General features: G+C 46.8%; 1 protein-coding gene across 2 annotated transcripts in view; it reads right to left on the minus strand.

Moving 5' to 3' along the window:
- The window catches only part of armh3 (armadillo like helical domain containing 3), a 151,034-nt gene that overhangs the window by 34,294 nt on the left and 99,720 nt on the right, over window positions 1-17,020 (minus strand). For both annotated transcript variants that reach the window (XM_052027108.1, XM_052027107.1), the window contains 3 exons: window positions 15,522-15,648; window positions 14,753-14,828; window positions 2,215-2,293 (listed from right to left, as the gene is read on the minus strand). In XM_052027108.1, the coding sequence (XP_051883068.1) occupies window positions 2,215-2,293; window positions 14,753-14,828; window positions 15,522-15,648 (282 nt within the window). The remainder of the gene's footprint in view (window positions 1-2,214; window positions 2,294-14,752; window positions 14,829-15,521; window positions 15,649-17,020) is intronic.

The following is a 17,020-nucleotide window of genomic DNA, read 5'->3' on the forward strand; positions in this document are numbered from 1 at the left end:
AGGAAGAAGAGAAGACTTACAAGGATATCGGGAAAGGATCAGCTGTGAGTGAATTGAGATAAAAATAGAAACAACCTACATGATCTCCTGAACCAGGGCAGAGGTGATGACCCAACAGAGAAATTTAAAATATGTTGGACATGATGTGATGGTCACCAACATACCCAACAGAGAACTCAGAAATACCAAATACTTCCAGCATTTTCTGTTTTTACTTCAAATTTCCTGCATTCAGAAGTAATGTCTTCACCCAAAGAGTGGTGAGAGCGTAGATGGATGTTGGAGGAACATACTGACCGCTTTGACAGCCAGTGAGCCAGGCAGGAGAGCCTGGGGAGGTTGATACAACCACACGGGGAGGTTGATGCAAACAGGGCAGATGCATTTAAGGGGAGGCTGGACGAAGTATCTGAGGGAGAAGCACCTGCTAGATTTAAATGAGGAAAAACAGGAGGAGACTCCAGTGAAGTATAAAAGCCAGTATAGACTGATTGGGCTGAATGGCCTGTTTCCGTGCCATATATCCAGTGGAATTCCAAGGGACACAATCTCTGTGTGGACCCAGTGTCACTTGCTGAATGACACGAGAGGTCCCCAAAGCAATCAGAGGCTGCCATTTCAGTCTCAGCAAAGATAAAGCACTTGCCCTGATTTAACCTCCCCATCAGCAGTGAATGAATTTAGATAAAAATAGAAACAGCTCACATGATCTCCTGAACCACGGCAGAGACGAGTACAAGCAGCAAAACTCCAACTGCGACTTCAAAAAGATAGGCTTTTAAGAACCCACTGTGCATAGCACTGAACACTCAGTGAAATGCCAGCAGTCTTCCCTTCCACAGGGAGAATAGAAATCACCACCCCCACCCCTCCTGTTCAGCACACACAGAAGCACAAATGTCAAGAGGGAGAGGTGTTTCAGGTGGTGCCTCTCCTTTCATCATCCACAGCGGAATAGTAACCGATCGATCTCCCGAAATCACAGCCCATGCAGTCCGACTGTGTTTGTAGTAAAGGCTATCTCAGCACACAGCCAATCAGGCTCTCCTGCCTGGCTCACTGGCTGTCAAAGCGGTCAGTATGTTCTGGCCATTGAGATGAGCTCTGATACTTGGGCTCCCCTCCCCAGGGTAGGGGAGTCCAAAACTAGAGGGTGTAGTTTTAGGGTGAGAGGGGAAAGATTAAAAGGGACCTGAGGGGCAACTTTTACACACGGATGGTGGTGAGCATATGGAATGAGCTGCTGGGGAAGTGGTTGAGGCAGGTACAACAGTATCATTTAGGAAGCACTTGGATAGGTACGTGGAGGGACGGGGCTTGGAGGGATATGGGCTGAGCGCAGGAAATTGGGACTAGTTGGGTGGGCACTGTGGTCGGCATGGACTGGTTGGGCCAAAGGGCCTGTATCTGTGCTGCATTGCTCTATGACTCAGAAACCTTCAGTAAAACTTGGGACATCTTTAAAATAAAAATTGAGGTCAGAGGAACAGGGCAGGTAGAAGGGCTCGAGGGAAGGAGGCAAAGGGGATGAGTAGAGGGAGGGAGGGAGGGAGAGAGAGAGAGAGGGAGGAGGGAGAGAGAGGGGGAGAGAGAGGGAGGGAGGGAGAGAGGGAGGGGGGGAGAGAGAGAGGAGGGGGACAGAGAGAGGGTAGAGAGAGAGAGGAGGGGGAGAGAGAGAGAGGGGAGAGAGAGAGGATGGGAGAGAGAGAGAGATAGAGGGGGAGGGAGAGAGAGAGAGAAAGGGAGGAGGGAGAGGGAAGATGAAGCAGATGGAAAGATAGTGCATGGTGAGTGTGGGAGAAGAACAGAGGGGGAAGGGGCCACGAAAGAGAAGTTGTCCAGGACTGCACTTCCAATGAAAGGTCATTGACCAGAAACATTAACTCTTATTTTTCTCTCCACAGATCCTGCTCGATCTGCGAAGCATTTCCAGCATTCTGTGTTGTTATTATTTTGGATTTCCAGCAATGGCAGCTTTCTGCCTCTTGGCTGTCATTTCTATTCATTATATTCTGAGCCGCATGGCGAAGTGTGGGTGTGTGGATGGCAGGCCAGGATGGGATTGTTCTCAGCCACGATTCATCTGCGGTAAAACAGTTGCCTGGGTTCACTGGTCGGCCAGCCAATGAGTGACAGAACTAAACTGCAGCACCTTTCAGAGGGGCAGAGGTAAAATGAAGCACAACTATATTAAAAAGCATCAGGGCCACGTACCTGATCTTCAGAGAGCTGTGAGATGTGATTGACTGCTGCATACGACTCTATCTTGGGGTTAAAATGGTTGATGATGGCTCTGAAAAACAGATAATGGCCCTTAGCAATCTAAATTGACAACTGTGTAAACGAATTAATATTCAATATCTGAAATTTGATACAGATGTTCTTTTTTTAAAAAAATGGCTCAAACATAAATGTGCTTTCAAAATGCTGCTTAGTATCTTTAAACAAGGAAAGACGTCCACTTTGTAATCACTGCGTATACATGGGCAGAAATGGTGATGCGTATGATATGATTACCTGCCTATTGTCAAAATTGCCTGTCATGGCAAAATAACACCCACCACTTACAATAATGCATCCAGAAGTCATCACCACTTCTTCTCTACTGTATGACTGAGATTACACTTAAAAAAATACTTCACTGGCTGTGAGCAGCTTTGGGAGGTGCTGGAGTTATGAAAAATGCCATATAAAATCAAGTGCTTTTCTTCCCTCTGTCTTTGTCATGGCTCCCAAGGAGGCAGGAAATATAACTGTTCTCTGCATTATAAATGCAATTGGTGAATAACTGGGAGAGAGCGGGTTCAGTCCAGTGTTACTTTGCTAGAGGCATGAAACTGCAGATGCTGGAATCTGGAGCAAAAAACAAACTGCTGGAGGAACTCAGTGGGTCGGGCAGCATCTGTGGAGGGAAATGGACAGTCGATGTTTCAGGTTGAGACCCTTCGTCTGGACTGAAAGATAAGAGGGGAGATAGTCAGTGTAAAGAGGTGAGGCGAAAGGGTGGGGCTAGATCTGGCAGGTGATAGGTGGATCCAGGTTGGGGGGGGGGGGGGGGTGGTGATTGGCAGATGGAGAGTGGAAATAGTGACAGAGGCCGGATGGCATGCAAACAAAATTTTTGTCTGCGTGCCATCCAGACAGATCATTCCGTACATAAGTAAATCGAGATAGTAAAAAAAAACAGAATGCAAAATATCGTGTTGCAGTTACAGGGAAAGTGCAGTATAGGTAGACAAATAAAGTGCAAGGGCCATGACAAGGTAGACTGGGAGATCAAGAATTCATCTTTATTGTTCAAAAGTCCGATAAGAGCAGGACAGAAGCTGTCCTTGAGCCTGGTGGTACGCCTTTTCAATCACTACTTAGCATATCATTGACTCCAACATGAAGCGTCTTGGAGCGTGATCACTTATGCACCGTGCAAAACACAGCAGTTAATCTTGGGTCAAGTTAACACAATACATTGCACTTCTTTTATCAGTGATCTGTGCACCTTTTGTCCACAGCCCCAAGTTCCCTCTCAGTGCAGAGGCTGAAATTCTATGGTTATGAATTTGCTCAGTTATTCCCCTTCTGCTGACATAATTTTATCACCTTCCAAAACTAACGGGTGAAAATCAGACAGAATGCCACATTAACCACTGTGCCATCGGGTCAGCCCACTGTGATGGGAACAACATTTTAAACATCTTCTCCCCATCATCCTGATATAGCTCTCGAGCAAGAGTGCGTATAATGTAGCAATGCCTGGCTGCTGAGAGGCTGAGAAAGCCAGATGGGGACATTGAAATCAGATTTATTTATGAAGGAGGGATGAATTTGTCGCAGGAGACAGCGGGGCACAAGGCTCGTAACTCAGCTTGCAGATAAAAACAGCAGGATTCAGCCAAAGTCATGGATTCAAAGACAGAACAAATGTGATCCAGATAATTGCAGGATGTTCCTCGCAATGGCTTACATGAGGTTGCCAGCTATTTACTAAGGGCCGTCTTGTTGGGTAAGACTTTCACTGTGGAGCAGTTGGTTGCTGAGATCTGACCTTAACATTACTGCTCATGGTCATAAGTTAAAGGAAGTTGTACTTCTGTTTCACCTCACCAATTTTACAGATACACCATAAAAAGCATCCTATCCAGGTGCATCACAGCTTGGTACGGCAACTGCTCTGCCCAAGACCGCAAGAAATTGCAGAGGGTTGTGAACACAGCGAAGTTCATCACGCAAACCAACCTCCCCTCCATCAACACTTCCCGCTGCCTTGGGAAAACGGCCAACATAATTCAAGACCCCACCCACCCCAGTCATTCTCTCTTCTCCCCCCTTCCAATGGGCAGAAGATGCAAAAGCTTGAGAACACATACCACTAAGCTCGAGGACAGCTTCTATCGCACTGTTATAAGGCTTGAACAGACCTTTTGTACAATAAAGATGAACTCTTGGTCTCTCAATCAACCTCGTCATGGACCTTGCACCTTATTATCTACCTGCATTGCAACTTCTCTGTAACTAACACTAAATTCTACATTCTGTTATTGTTCTTCCTTTTGTACTACCTCGATGTATGTCTGGAATGATCTGTCTGGATGGCAGGCAAACAAGAGCTTCTCACTCTATCTCGGTACATGTGACAATAATAAACCAATTACCCCATCTAGTCCTGAGGATGTGGACCAGCACCTGGACAGTGCCTTTGATGCAGAGTCACCAATAAGTAGGAAATGTGACAAGCAAATTTTATGCACAGCAAGCTCCCAAAAACTGCGTGAATGCCAAAATGATTCACCAGGACACCAAGGAGAACTATCTTCCAACAGAACCACCTGATCCACCTGGGCATACAGGACCTAGATTTAAAGCTGCAATTGAAATATAGCATTGTGGATGATGGATGTGTGGCTCCAACCCACAAGCTCCTGACACTGAGGGGACAGAATCTCCATAGAAGCAAAGTGATAATGGAGATGCTTACAACTTTTCTTTCATTGAGACCTAAATTTCTTCCAAACCTCCAAATATCTTTCCTACAACCTTGAATATTCTGATCTAGAATGGTGCAGTCTCATTAGCGAACTGTATGTATGACAAGTGACAGCCTATGGAACGGCAATGAAAGCAACAGTAGGTCACACGGGGACCTTGTCAATTGGAGCTCCAGCCCCACAAGATCTCGTATGAAGGGAAAAACACCACTGCTTACAGCAAAACCTTCCACCTCAACTGATCTCCATCAGGCCCTCAGTCATTCTCATCCCCGAATCCTTGCTGTACAAAGGCCAGCGACCTACTTTTGGCCTCTTTTCTATAATCTGCTTCAGTGCAGAGTACAAATTTAATCAACAATCCTTTAAGCAAAGTCTTTTGCTCAATTTCCTTTCTTAATCTTAGTTCTCTTAACACTGATATCTTGTGGTATTTAAAACCTTCAAAGGGTCGGAGAGGACATACAGACCTTCTAAGACTACAGACAATGGAGGAGGATGTTCAGTCCCTCGAGGAAGGGGGGAACTGGAGGGGGACAGTCAGTCCCTCGAGGGACTGGAGGGGGGCATTCAGTCCCTCAAGGAAGGGGGCGTCTGGAGGGGGACATTCAGTCCAAGGAAGGGGGCAACTGGAGGGGGACATTCAGTCCCTCGAGGAAGGGGGGAACATTCAGTCCCTCGAGGGATTGGAGGGGGACATTCAGTCCCTCGAGGAAGGGGGGAACTGGAGGGGAACATTCAGTCCCTCGAAGGGGAACATTCAGTTCCTCGAGGAAGGGGGGAACTGGAGGGGGACGTTCAGTCCCTCAAGGAAGGGGGGGGCTGAAGGGGGACCATTCAGTCCCTTGAGGGTCTGGAGGGGGACATTCAGTCCCTCGAAGGTGAACATTCAGTCCCTCGAGGAAGGAGGGAACTGGAGGGGGACGTTCAGTCCCTCGAGGAAGGGGGGGCTGGAGGGGGACATTCAGTCCCTCGAGGAAGAGGGGGACCATTCAGTCCCTTGAGGGTCTGGAGGGGGACGTTCAGTCCCTTGAACCTGCTCCAGATTAAGCCACAGTTGATAAGTACCTCAAATCCATTCTGCTCCATTTAATCCTCCATCTATTCATCATGACCCAACAAGAACTTCAGTTGTGAAAATTTTAGCCGTTTCCCTGCATCGCCTCTACCTGCACCAGTTAAAATCCCAACCATTCACGTTCCCCCCACATCCATCAGTGACCCATCCAGTCTAATTTCAGATCCCTGCTCCATCCACATGCACCTTAGCATCTCACCCAGCCTAACCTAACTTTTCTTCTACCCTTTGATATTCCAGCTCACTCTCCTGTTTGCTCCCAATGAGCCTTATTATTAATTATTTAAAAATGAGTTAATTGTTTAAAAATTAATTGTGTCCAAAGAAACCACCCCAAACATCTATTATGGTCCAAATGGAGACACAAAAGACTGCAGATGTTGGAATCTAGAGCAACACATGGGATGTTGGAGGAACTCAGCGGGTCAGGCAGCATCTGTGCAGGGAAATGGACAGTCAATGTTTCAGGTCGAGACCCTTCATCAGGACTGAAAGATAGAGGGGAGATAGCCAGTAGAGAGGAGGAAGGGTTGGGCAAGAGATGTCAGGTGATAGGTGAATTGATTGGAAGATGGAGTCGGGTGGGGGGAGGGAAGGGTGGGGATAGTGACGGAGCCTGGGAGAGGCAACAAAGGGCTGCAGATGGTGGTAGTTGATAGGAGAGGAAGGCGGAAGGGAACCAAATAAAGGAGGCAGGTTGGGCAGATGGGAACAGAGTGAGGGGGAGGGGACCCAATGGGAGAAGTGTGTGGGTGATGGGAAGGGAAAGAAACTGGGAGATGGGGGTGGGTTCGAAAGAAGGCAGTGTGTGAGAGGGGCTGGGTAGATCAGGAGGAGAGGGAAAGGAACAGTGGGGGTGAGGGTTACCTGAAATTGGAGAATTCTATGTTCATGCTGTTGCGCTGTAGACGACCCAGGCGGAATAACAGGTGCTGTTCTTCCAATTTATGTTTAGCCACACCCTGGCAGTGGAGGAGGCCGAGGACAGACAGGTCAGTGGGGGAATGGGAAGGGGAATTAAAATGGCTGGCAACTAGATGGCTCTGGCAGACAGAGCATAGCTGCTCGGCACAGCGTTCACCTAGTCTGAGCTTGGTCTCAATGACATTATGGCCCATCGTGTCATAAAGCACCCATGTTAAGAGAAATTAAGATGTCCTTTTGCAGAGTGCCTTCATGTAGCTCCCTAATCCATCCATTGCTAAATGAAAGCAGGTGTCTATCTGAGAACAGCAAGGGAGGTAAACTGGTTTGTTATTGTCGCATGTACCGAGGTACAGTGAAAAACTTGTTTTGCATGCCATCCATACAGATCACTTCATTACAACAGCGCATTGAGGTAGTACAAGGGAAAACAATAACAGAATGCAGAATAAAGTGTTACAGTTAGAGAGAAAGTGCAGTGCAGGCAGACAGTAAGGTGCAAGGCCATAACGAGGTAGATTGTGAGGTATTAACAGTAGATGGACAGCAAGTTTAGGTTTTATAAGCTTCCATCCTGTCAGAACTACTGAGCGAGGCGAGGTGTGGCTAAAGGTTCGAAGCTTCAGGTGGGTATAACAGAGTGGTGATGATTAAGGGAACAGGGATGAAGATATTAAAGACAGAAAATGCTGGAAACACTCAGCAGGTTAGGCAGCATCTGTCGAAGGGGTAACAGGTAACGTCTCTGGTCCAGGTCTGTGCTGATAACAGGATCCTGAATCCCAAATGTTAATTGTCTCTGTTTCCACGGATGCTGCCTCATCCACTGAGCACTTGCAGCATCTTCTGTTTTTACTTCAAATTTCCCGCATCAGCAGTTTTTTAAATTTTCATTCAGGGATGAAAGAAAGATTAATGATCTTGCATGCATCATGCACGATTAGTGGTATCAAAGCTCAAGGATGGATTGCTTTCCGAATCACACTGTTCCAAACAGCCATTAGTTAAATAAAACTATTCAAGGTCCTGAATTAACTTTCGTGCAGATATTTGATAATTAAAATACAATTCTGAGCTGTTGATGGATTTTTTTTTTCCATCATTTTCATAACGCAAGATTTATGAAGCCGTATGCACAGGGATCGATGACTCAAAGCCGCTGGCCCTCGAAGGCAGAAAACCAAAGCTGTCGTCGTAGGATTGAATCGCTGTCAAATGGAATTGTTCCACCTGCTCCAAGTGCAGACGTTCCTCTCTCCCACCCACTCGGAGTATACAGATTACTCACATCTCCAGTTCTGAGTGCACAAATCGCTTCTAATAGAGCAAAGGCAGCAAAAAAGGTAAAAAAAACCTTAAAAACTGTGCCATATCAATGGAGCTGTGACAATGGACAATGTTCTAAAGATGCCTCGATAAGGTGAAATGGTGTGTCCATTGGCACAAGGGTCAGTTACCCGAGGACAAACATTACACCGACCTGGACGCTGTGGTTTGCACTGGGAAGCCTGAACGGCCAGTGGCAGCAGACTCAATAGTGTCTTCCGAAAGGGAACCGGAGAAAGGCTTAGTAAGGAAAATAGTGGCAGTGGGGAAAAAAGACGGAAGTAATCAGGGAACTCAGCCAGAGGACTGGCAGTGTTACAGCAGCAACTACCTGACTTTATGGAGCGCCTTTAACTGTGGAGGGTTTATGTAGCGGCATCCCTGTCCCAGGACTGTAGCAGCGTCAGCCTGTGTCCAGGGGGTGCAGTTTGGGGTGGTGGTGGGGGGGGGGGGGTCCCAGACATGCCCAGTGTTGGGGGAGGGGGGAGGGGAAGGGTCCCAGACCGTAGAATATAGAACACTACAGCACAGTACAGGCCCTTTGGCCCACAATATTGTGCTGACATTTCATCCTGCTCTAAGATCTATCTAACCCTTCCCTCCCACATAGCCCCCTATTTTTCTATCATTCATGTGTCTATCTAAGAGTCTCTGCCCCCACAACCTCTGCCGGCAGTGCGTTCCACACACCCACCACTCTCTGTGTAAAAAACTTACCCCTGACATCTCCCTTATACCTTCCTCCAATCACCTTAAGATTATGTCCCCTCATGCCCAGTGCTGGGGGAGGGGGAGCGGAAGGGTCCCACTGTCGGGGGAGAGGGTGGGTCCCAGACCATGCCCATTGTTGGGGGAGGGGGTGTGGGTCGCACTGTTGGGGGCCAGGAGGGTCTCAGACCATGCCCAGTGTTATGGGAGAATCCCAGACATTGCCCAGTGTTGGGGGAGGGTCTCTCCCAGAAGCCCGCCCCTACCCTGATAGCACAGTTGCCTTCACGGGAGATGGGTGCGAGTCGGATTTGCAGTGGTTTCACACTGCTGCTCTTCATTTGTAACCACAGTCTCTCCTCACTGGACACGGACTATCTAGTCTGCTCCAGGGAGCTGTGGTGATTAATCAGCGACTTGGCATGTCAGCCTATCGATCTTAAATATTGTGCAACTGTTGAAAACCCTTGTGTGAAACAGATGCCTCTGCAACCTCCACTAAAAGATTTGATGAAATTACCAGCTCTCTCTGCGAGTTTAATACCGAACAAAATGAATTCAACAGTCAATGACTGTGAGCATCAAACATTCCCAGGACAGGGAGAGGACAGGCTAGGTGCAGAATTGAACTCCACCGAGATCATCTCAGTAATTTGCCTCAGGACCCCAGTTTGGAGCTCAGTGTTCCATTGTTGATTTTTTTCTATATACTGTTGCAGCTGTAACATGTTGTCGGAATGAGTTTGCCAGTTAATGTTGGTCAGTGCTGAATTAGAAGCTGGTATATATTATGTGCCAATGTCTATTAGGAGCTGGGCAGAGACTGTCAAGATCAATTTTTCAATGGACAGTTGCACCTTGCAAATCAACCACCTACTCAGTGATTTAACTCAGATCTAAGCACAAACTCAGCACAAAATTAAATCACTCCACTTAAAAATGCACGGTTTAATGTGTGGTCACGATTCTGCTTCCGACTGGGTTCGCAGTTTTGATTGGTGGCATACCAAACAGACCCATCACCATTGATCACTAGACATGTCCATCATCACAGAGCTCCGCCAACCTCCATTCAATTTCAAAGTCAACAAATCTTTCACGATGTTCGACCCGTCAATGCCTTTCTATCACAAAACTAATCAGTTAAAGCACCACCACTCTATGTACACGGATTGGTACACTGCTCCCAGAGTGCAGTACTGCCTCTCTGTGTACACAGACTGGTACACCGCCCCGCGCACACAGACCGGTACACCGCCCCGCGCACACAGACCGGTACACCGCCCCGCACACGCAGAGTGGTACACCGATCCACGCACGCAGAGTGGTACACCGCCCCGCGCACGCAGAGTGGTACACCGATCCACGCACGCAGAATGGTACGCGGCCCCGCGCACGCAGAATGGTACGCGGCCCCGCGCACGCAGAATGGTACGCGGCCCCGCGCACGCAGAATGGTACGCGGCCCCGCGCACGCAGAATGGTACGCGGCCCCGCGCACGCAGAATGGTACGCGGCCCCGCGCACGCAGACTGGTACTCTGCTCCCAGAGTGCAGCAGTGCTGTTGTCACTAAAGCTGCAAAAATGGAGAAGGGAATAAAATTCAGCAGCATGGTATTTGTAGCATATATCCAGAAGTGTACCCTTCACCATTGCTATGCTGTGCTATCCAAATTCTGTGATATGGTGAAAGACGCTTATATTAAGCTCACTGAAGTACTGCAACAGCCAAAGGGTACTTTGAGACACCGACTGGTGAGAGAGGGGTACCTGGACACAGCACTGAAGACAAAACCTCACTCTGGGCTGTAGCCTACAGGACTGGCTGCATGAAGTACTCATGATCCCCAATAATTCATCTCTCTCCCCTCCCCACATTCCCCCTAAACCCACCTGGCACCCCCAAAAAACAGTGCAAGAGTATGACCTCAGCTTAGAGAGTGAGAAACAGGACTCCTGCCCTGACTGGGATGGACTCTGAATGCCTGTGACAGCATCTAGGCATGTGCTTTGAATAGTGTGGAGGTCATGGAGTGTGTAAAATTAGCCAGGCTCATGCTAGCACACAATAGTAATGATACAGATTTAAATGCTACTGCAAGAATGTGCAGCAGCGTACTGAATTGAGCTGGCAAACAGCACAGAGCCTTTGTGGCAGAAAGATGCCTGGACCAAACTTTGCATTGCTGCACCAGAACTGCCTCACTTATTACCACTGTGAAGAACAATTAACAAGGGTAAACCTGTGCACCTATAATTAGCACCCTTGCCACTACCAAGTCATAACTGGTAGCTTCTTTTAACGCAAGGAAGATCTGCTTCATTAAAGGGAAAAACACATAAATTGTGACAATAGTTTGTAGAGTCAGGGGGCCACAGATTAAAATTGGAGAAATGGGGGCATTAATCAAAAGCAAAAGTAGACGTTAAGGTGGACAGAACATGGAGCTTCTGAGTATGAGACACAGAACACTGCAATGTGAGCAGCAAAAGTTGAAATGTTTGTAACAGGAGCATGATGCAGGGTTTCGACCCGAAACATCGACAGTTCCTCTCCCCCCACAGATGCTGCTCGACCCACTGAGTTCCTCCAGCAGATTGCTTGTTGTAACAGGAGCTTGGGTTATTAAAGATTCCAAAAGCATTCAATGCGTGCATGATCCAAAAAGGGATTTTGTAAGTTTATCAAATAAACTATTGATAAATTATCAAATTATTAAATTATTGATTGAATGCAATATATATTGTCAATATAACCCAATAATTAAAAGCATCGCTGACTGACCTTAATTATGCCATTGGCTAAATCTAAACTAGAGATCACTGGCTGAATTCAAAAATCAATATATTGAATTAATTATTGCCACTCAATGACAGGAGCCTGGAACTAATCCAGTCACTTGCAACTGGAGCTGAAATCATACACCCTGCACCTTTTGCTCACCACAGCAGAGTATCGAAGAATATTTATACAACAGCTCATCACAGAACCCCTCTGAGAGTGAATCAAATCAAGGAAGATGATTCCTCTGAACTAGTTCAGCTTCCAAACTATGAGTCACAAGTGATGCCACCATCATTCAATTCTTTAACCCATGGGGCAAGATGAGTTCAATAATAATTCAAACTTCCTCCCAAACGGGCTTTTGTTTTCCTTCCAGGATGAAAAGAAACCAATCAGGATTATTTAATTAACTCCATGGTGAGATTTGACCTCACGTCTCCAGGTGTCCAGGTTACACGCAGAAATTTAACCACTGCCTGATACATACCTGCTGCTTTTACAATGTTGGACTTATCTGGGAGCCAGCACTTGGTGTACATCCGTGCAATGAGCACTATTGTGCACATCAGCAGTCTCACTTCACACTGCTACAAGAGAGTCAGCTGTGGAACAGCGGGCAGCATCTCACTTCCAAGTGAGAAGGCCATCTGCACAAGTCTCAATCCAAAGACACACAGGAAATTCCAGGCTGATGTTGTACCCAGCGCATTAGTGAGAGGCTGCCACTACTTCTTTGGATAAAGTCTTAAACCAAAGCCCAGTCTGTTCTCTAAGTGAAAGTCAAAGATCCCAAGGCTACTTGCTTTGTGCAAAGATTCTTGAAATCACAGCTACCATTTATGCTATAGTTATGATGCCAGTAGTGCATTTATATTCAAGCAGTTAAGTAAATTCAGATTAAAAATAGTTCATTATCGGTGAGCATGGAAATAGAGTAAAAATCCACTTATCATCTATACTGTGAGGTTATCAGTTTTGGATGTAAGAACTGAAAAAGCCACTCATTATTTGAGCAGTGTGAACCTGCAAACTGTGGTCCAAAAGGACCCGGGGTGCCCTGGTACATGAAACAGAAAATGTTAGCATGTAGCTAAAGCAAAGTAACATGGCCTTTATTGCATGGAGTATGGAGAACAAAAAAAGGGAAGTTTTGATATAAACTTACAGGACACTGGTGAGACCGTCCCTGCAGTACTGTGTATAATCTTTGTTTCCATATTTATAGAGAATCATACAACAGTACAGCACAATACAGGCCATTTGGCGCACAATGTTGTGCCGACCTTTAAACCTCGCCTATGACTATCTAACCCCTTCCTTCCACATAATCCTCTATTTTAAATTCCTCCATATGCTTATCCAGCAATCTCTTGAATTTGACCAATGTACCTGCCTCCACCACCACCCCAGGCAGCGCATTCCATGCCCCAACCACTCTCTGGGTAAAAAAACTTTCCTCTGATATCTCCCTTGAACTTCCCACCCATTACTTTAAAGCCATGCCCTCTTGTGTTGAGCATGGGTGCCCTGGGAAAGAGGCACTGACTGTCCACTCTATCTATTCCTCTTAATATTTTGTATACCTCTATCGTGTCTCCTCTCATCCTCCTTTTCTCCAAAGAGCAAAGTCCTAGTCTCTCCTCATAACGCATACTCTCTACACCAGGCAGCATCCTGGTAAATCTCCTCTGCACCCTTTCCAACACTTCCACATTCTTCCTATAATTTAAAACTTGCATTGCCTCCAATGCAAGGAAGGTTCACAAGGTTGATTCCAAGGATGAATGGTAGATTTATAAAGAGATGCTGAGCAAGTTGGGCCTCTACCCATTATTTGGATGCTTCCTCTAGCGGGGGCTACGTAAAACAAGGGGGAAATAACTTTGGAATAACGGGTTGTCCATTTCAGACTGACATTAGGAAGAACAACTTCTCTTAGAGGGTGATGAACCTTTGGAATTCTGTATCCCAGAGTGCTGTGGAGACGGAGTCAATAATATGGAGACTGAGAGGCATTAAATATAAGGGGCATGGGGGGAGAGCAGGGAAGTGGTGTTGAGGCCAAGACTGGATCAGCCATGATCTTATTGGGGGTGAAGCAGGCTTGGGGGGCCTATTGGTTTAGTCTTACCCCTGTTTTGTTTTGTGTTCTTATGAGATTATCTGTAAATTATCAGATTGCTGAGAGCCTGGTGGGTATAAACTGTCCTACGTTACCACAATGCCCACAATTCAAAACCACTTCTCTGGCTGTAACCTTCTCTGTTACAAGAGATATGTTGGAATCTGGAGCAAAAAACAAACTGCTGGAGGAACTCAGTGGGTCAGGCAGAATCTGTGGAGGGGAATGGACAGTTGACGTTTCAGGTCATCTGGACTGAGAATGAAGGGTCTCGGGGAGAACAGTGGAAAAGGAAAGGAATTCACGACGGGAACAACCCCAGCCCTCCTACACACCAGTCAGAGGCAGAGAGACCTTCACGGGCACGTGGTGTGCAGCTGGTACAGCCACCTCCTCTGCTCCACCAGAGACCCGGGTTCAATCCCAACCTCTGGTGCTGCCTGCGCGCAGTTTTCATGCTCTCCTTGTGACCCCTGGAAGCTCCGGTTTCCTCCCACATCCCAAAGATGAAGGGTCTTGACCCAAAACGTCATCTGTCCATTTCCCTCCATGGATGCTGCCTGACCCGCTGAGTTCCTCCAGCAGTTTATTTTTAGCTGCACATTAATTTTGTTGACACTTCCCAACCCCTCAAACACATTAGTTTGGTGTGCATTTGTGACTCGCTGAGCTAAGTGACATAGCGCACATATTACAATATTCCCAAATTCGGCAGGTTGTTTGAAGGTAGACAAATCACTGTGGTCCCACTCAGTATCCACAGCACAGAAGAGGCCATTCAGCTCAAATGATCAATGCAGCACTTAAAATCTCTTTCCTTCCTTACCTGACATTGATCAGCGCATGCGTGACCTTGCTTGCTGGTTCCTTCCACTGACCGCTGTTTGTTGAGAGCCTCAAAACTGGGACAGAGCAGAAACAAAATTGGCCAGTACACACTGCAAGCTCTTCCATGGACACATTTATAGACTGAATAATACCTTGTGTCCATCACACCTCCAAGAACAATTAGAAGGAAGGGTCGGCAAGGAGGTTCTTTGAGGAGCATGATTCTGGGGAGGATATTGTGGGGAGTGGGGCGCAAGTGGTAGAAACCAGCCCACAACATTGGCGACTGAAGTGAAGGAGACACACAAAATGCTGTACCTAACACATCCCTGAGGCACGAGACCTTTGCCTTCAGATTCTCAAACTCCCCAATCACTTAGTCAGAAGATCATGGGTTTATGTCCATCTCCAGTCTTTAAAAAACAACCCAGTTTGACTCCCCGAGTGCAGTACTGAGAGAATGTTGAGGCAATGACCTTGCAGTTGAGGTGCTAAACATGCGACTCCTCATCTACCCTCCAAGGTAGACTTAAAGATCAAAGGGGAGGTCCTAGTGTCAATATTTATCTCTCAACACTGTCACTAAAAAAAACTCATCAAGTCGTTATCATGATGCCGTTTCTCAGCTCTTACTGCTTCTTATATTAGAATAGTGACCCCCCCTCCCCTCCAAAAATACTTCCATGGCTGCAAAGGATTTTCAAACACCCTGCAGTGTTAAAGAAATGCAAGTCCACAACCATCAGTAGAGAAAAATGTAAACTTACCCATTGAATACAAGTTATCAAAGACCTGGTGCATGCGAATGATCTCGTAGTAAAGTTCATCGTAACTGCTCGGTGTGGGAAGGAAAGTGTCACCGTAGGTAATGAACACATTGAATAAATTCACCACCTGCAATGAGAGGGAGGTGCGGCCCAATTAATCCCTCATTGTCTCCGAAGAACAGTGGAAAAGGAATGCAATTCACAACGGGAACAACCCAGCCCTCCTACACGCCAGTGAGAGTCAGAGAGACCTTCATAGACACAGTGATGCAGATAGTAGAGTCACTGCCTCACAGCGCCAGGACCCAGGTTCGATCCTGACCTTCGGTGCTGAGTGGAGTTTGCACGTTCTCCCTGTGACCGCATGGGTTCCCTCCGGATACTCCAGTTCCCTCCCAAAGACAAGTGGGTTGGTTGGGTTTTTTGGCCGCTCTAAATTGCGGCTTGTGTGCAGATGAGTGCTAGAAAACTCATTGTTAAGAGCAGGTTGTGGGAATGTGGGGAGAATGAAAAAGGATTAATGTAGGATTGATGTAAATGGATGCCTGACAGTCCACATAGACACAGTTGGTCGAATGGCCTGTTACCATGCTATATATATCATGCTAGGGCAGGCTTGGTAGTGTAGCAGTTAGCGTAATGCTATTACAGCACCAGTGACCCGGGTTCAATTCCAGCCACTGTCTGTAAGGAGTTTGTACGTTCTCCCCATGTCTGCGTGGGTTTCCTCCGGGTGCTCCGGTTTCCTCCCGCATTCCAAAGACGTACGGGTTAGGAAGTTGTGGGCGTGCTATGTTGGTGCCGGAAGCGTGGCAACACTTGCGGGCTGCCCCCAGAACACTCCAGGCAAAAGATGTATTTCACTGTGTGTTTCAAAGTACATGTGACTAATAAAGATATCTTATCTATGACACTCCACACTATCTCAATAGCTGTGATGCCGAGACTACCACAGTTTGTGTTATCATAATCTGAACATCTTGGTGCTTGCTGCAATTAATGTACAAATTGAATCGGTTTAGTTTTGTGGACAGTTTGTATAATCTATACCCCTGTTCCCTTGAGTATGGGAGATTAAGGGGTGCTCAGATTAAGATGATGACGTTTATAGTAGATAGACAGCCGGTACCTTTTTCCCAGGGTCAAAATGTATAATACTAGAGGGCATGCATTTAAGGTGAGAGGGGGTAAATTCAAAGGAGACATGTTTACACAGAGTGGTGGGTGCCTGGAATGTGTAGCCAGGGGTGGTGGTGGAGGCAGATACAATAGAGGCATTTACAAGGCTCTTAGACAGGCACATGAATATTCAGAGAATGGAAGGATATGGACCATGTGCAGGCAGAAGGGATTAGTTTAATTAGGCATCATTAGCTTAATTATTTTAGCACAACACCATGGGCCAAAGGGCCTGTTCCTTTGCTGTACTGTTCTATGTTCTACTAAAGGGAGGGATGGTAGTATAGCGGTTAGTGTAACACTATTACAGCGCCAGCGAC

Source organism: Pristis pectinata, chromosome 12 (assembly GCF_009764475.1).
Source record: "Pristis pectinata isolate sPriPec2 chromosome 12, sPriPec2.1.pri, whole genome shotgun sequence".
Taxonomy (NCBI): Eukaryota; Metazoa; Chordata; class Chondrichthyes; order Rhinopristiformes; family Pristidae; genus Pristis; species Pristis pectinata.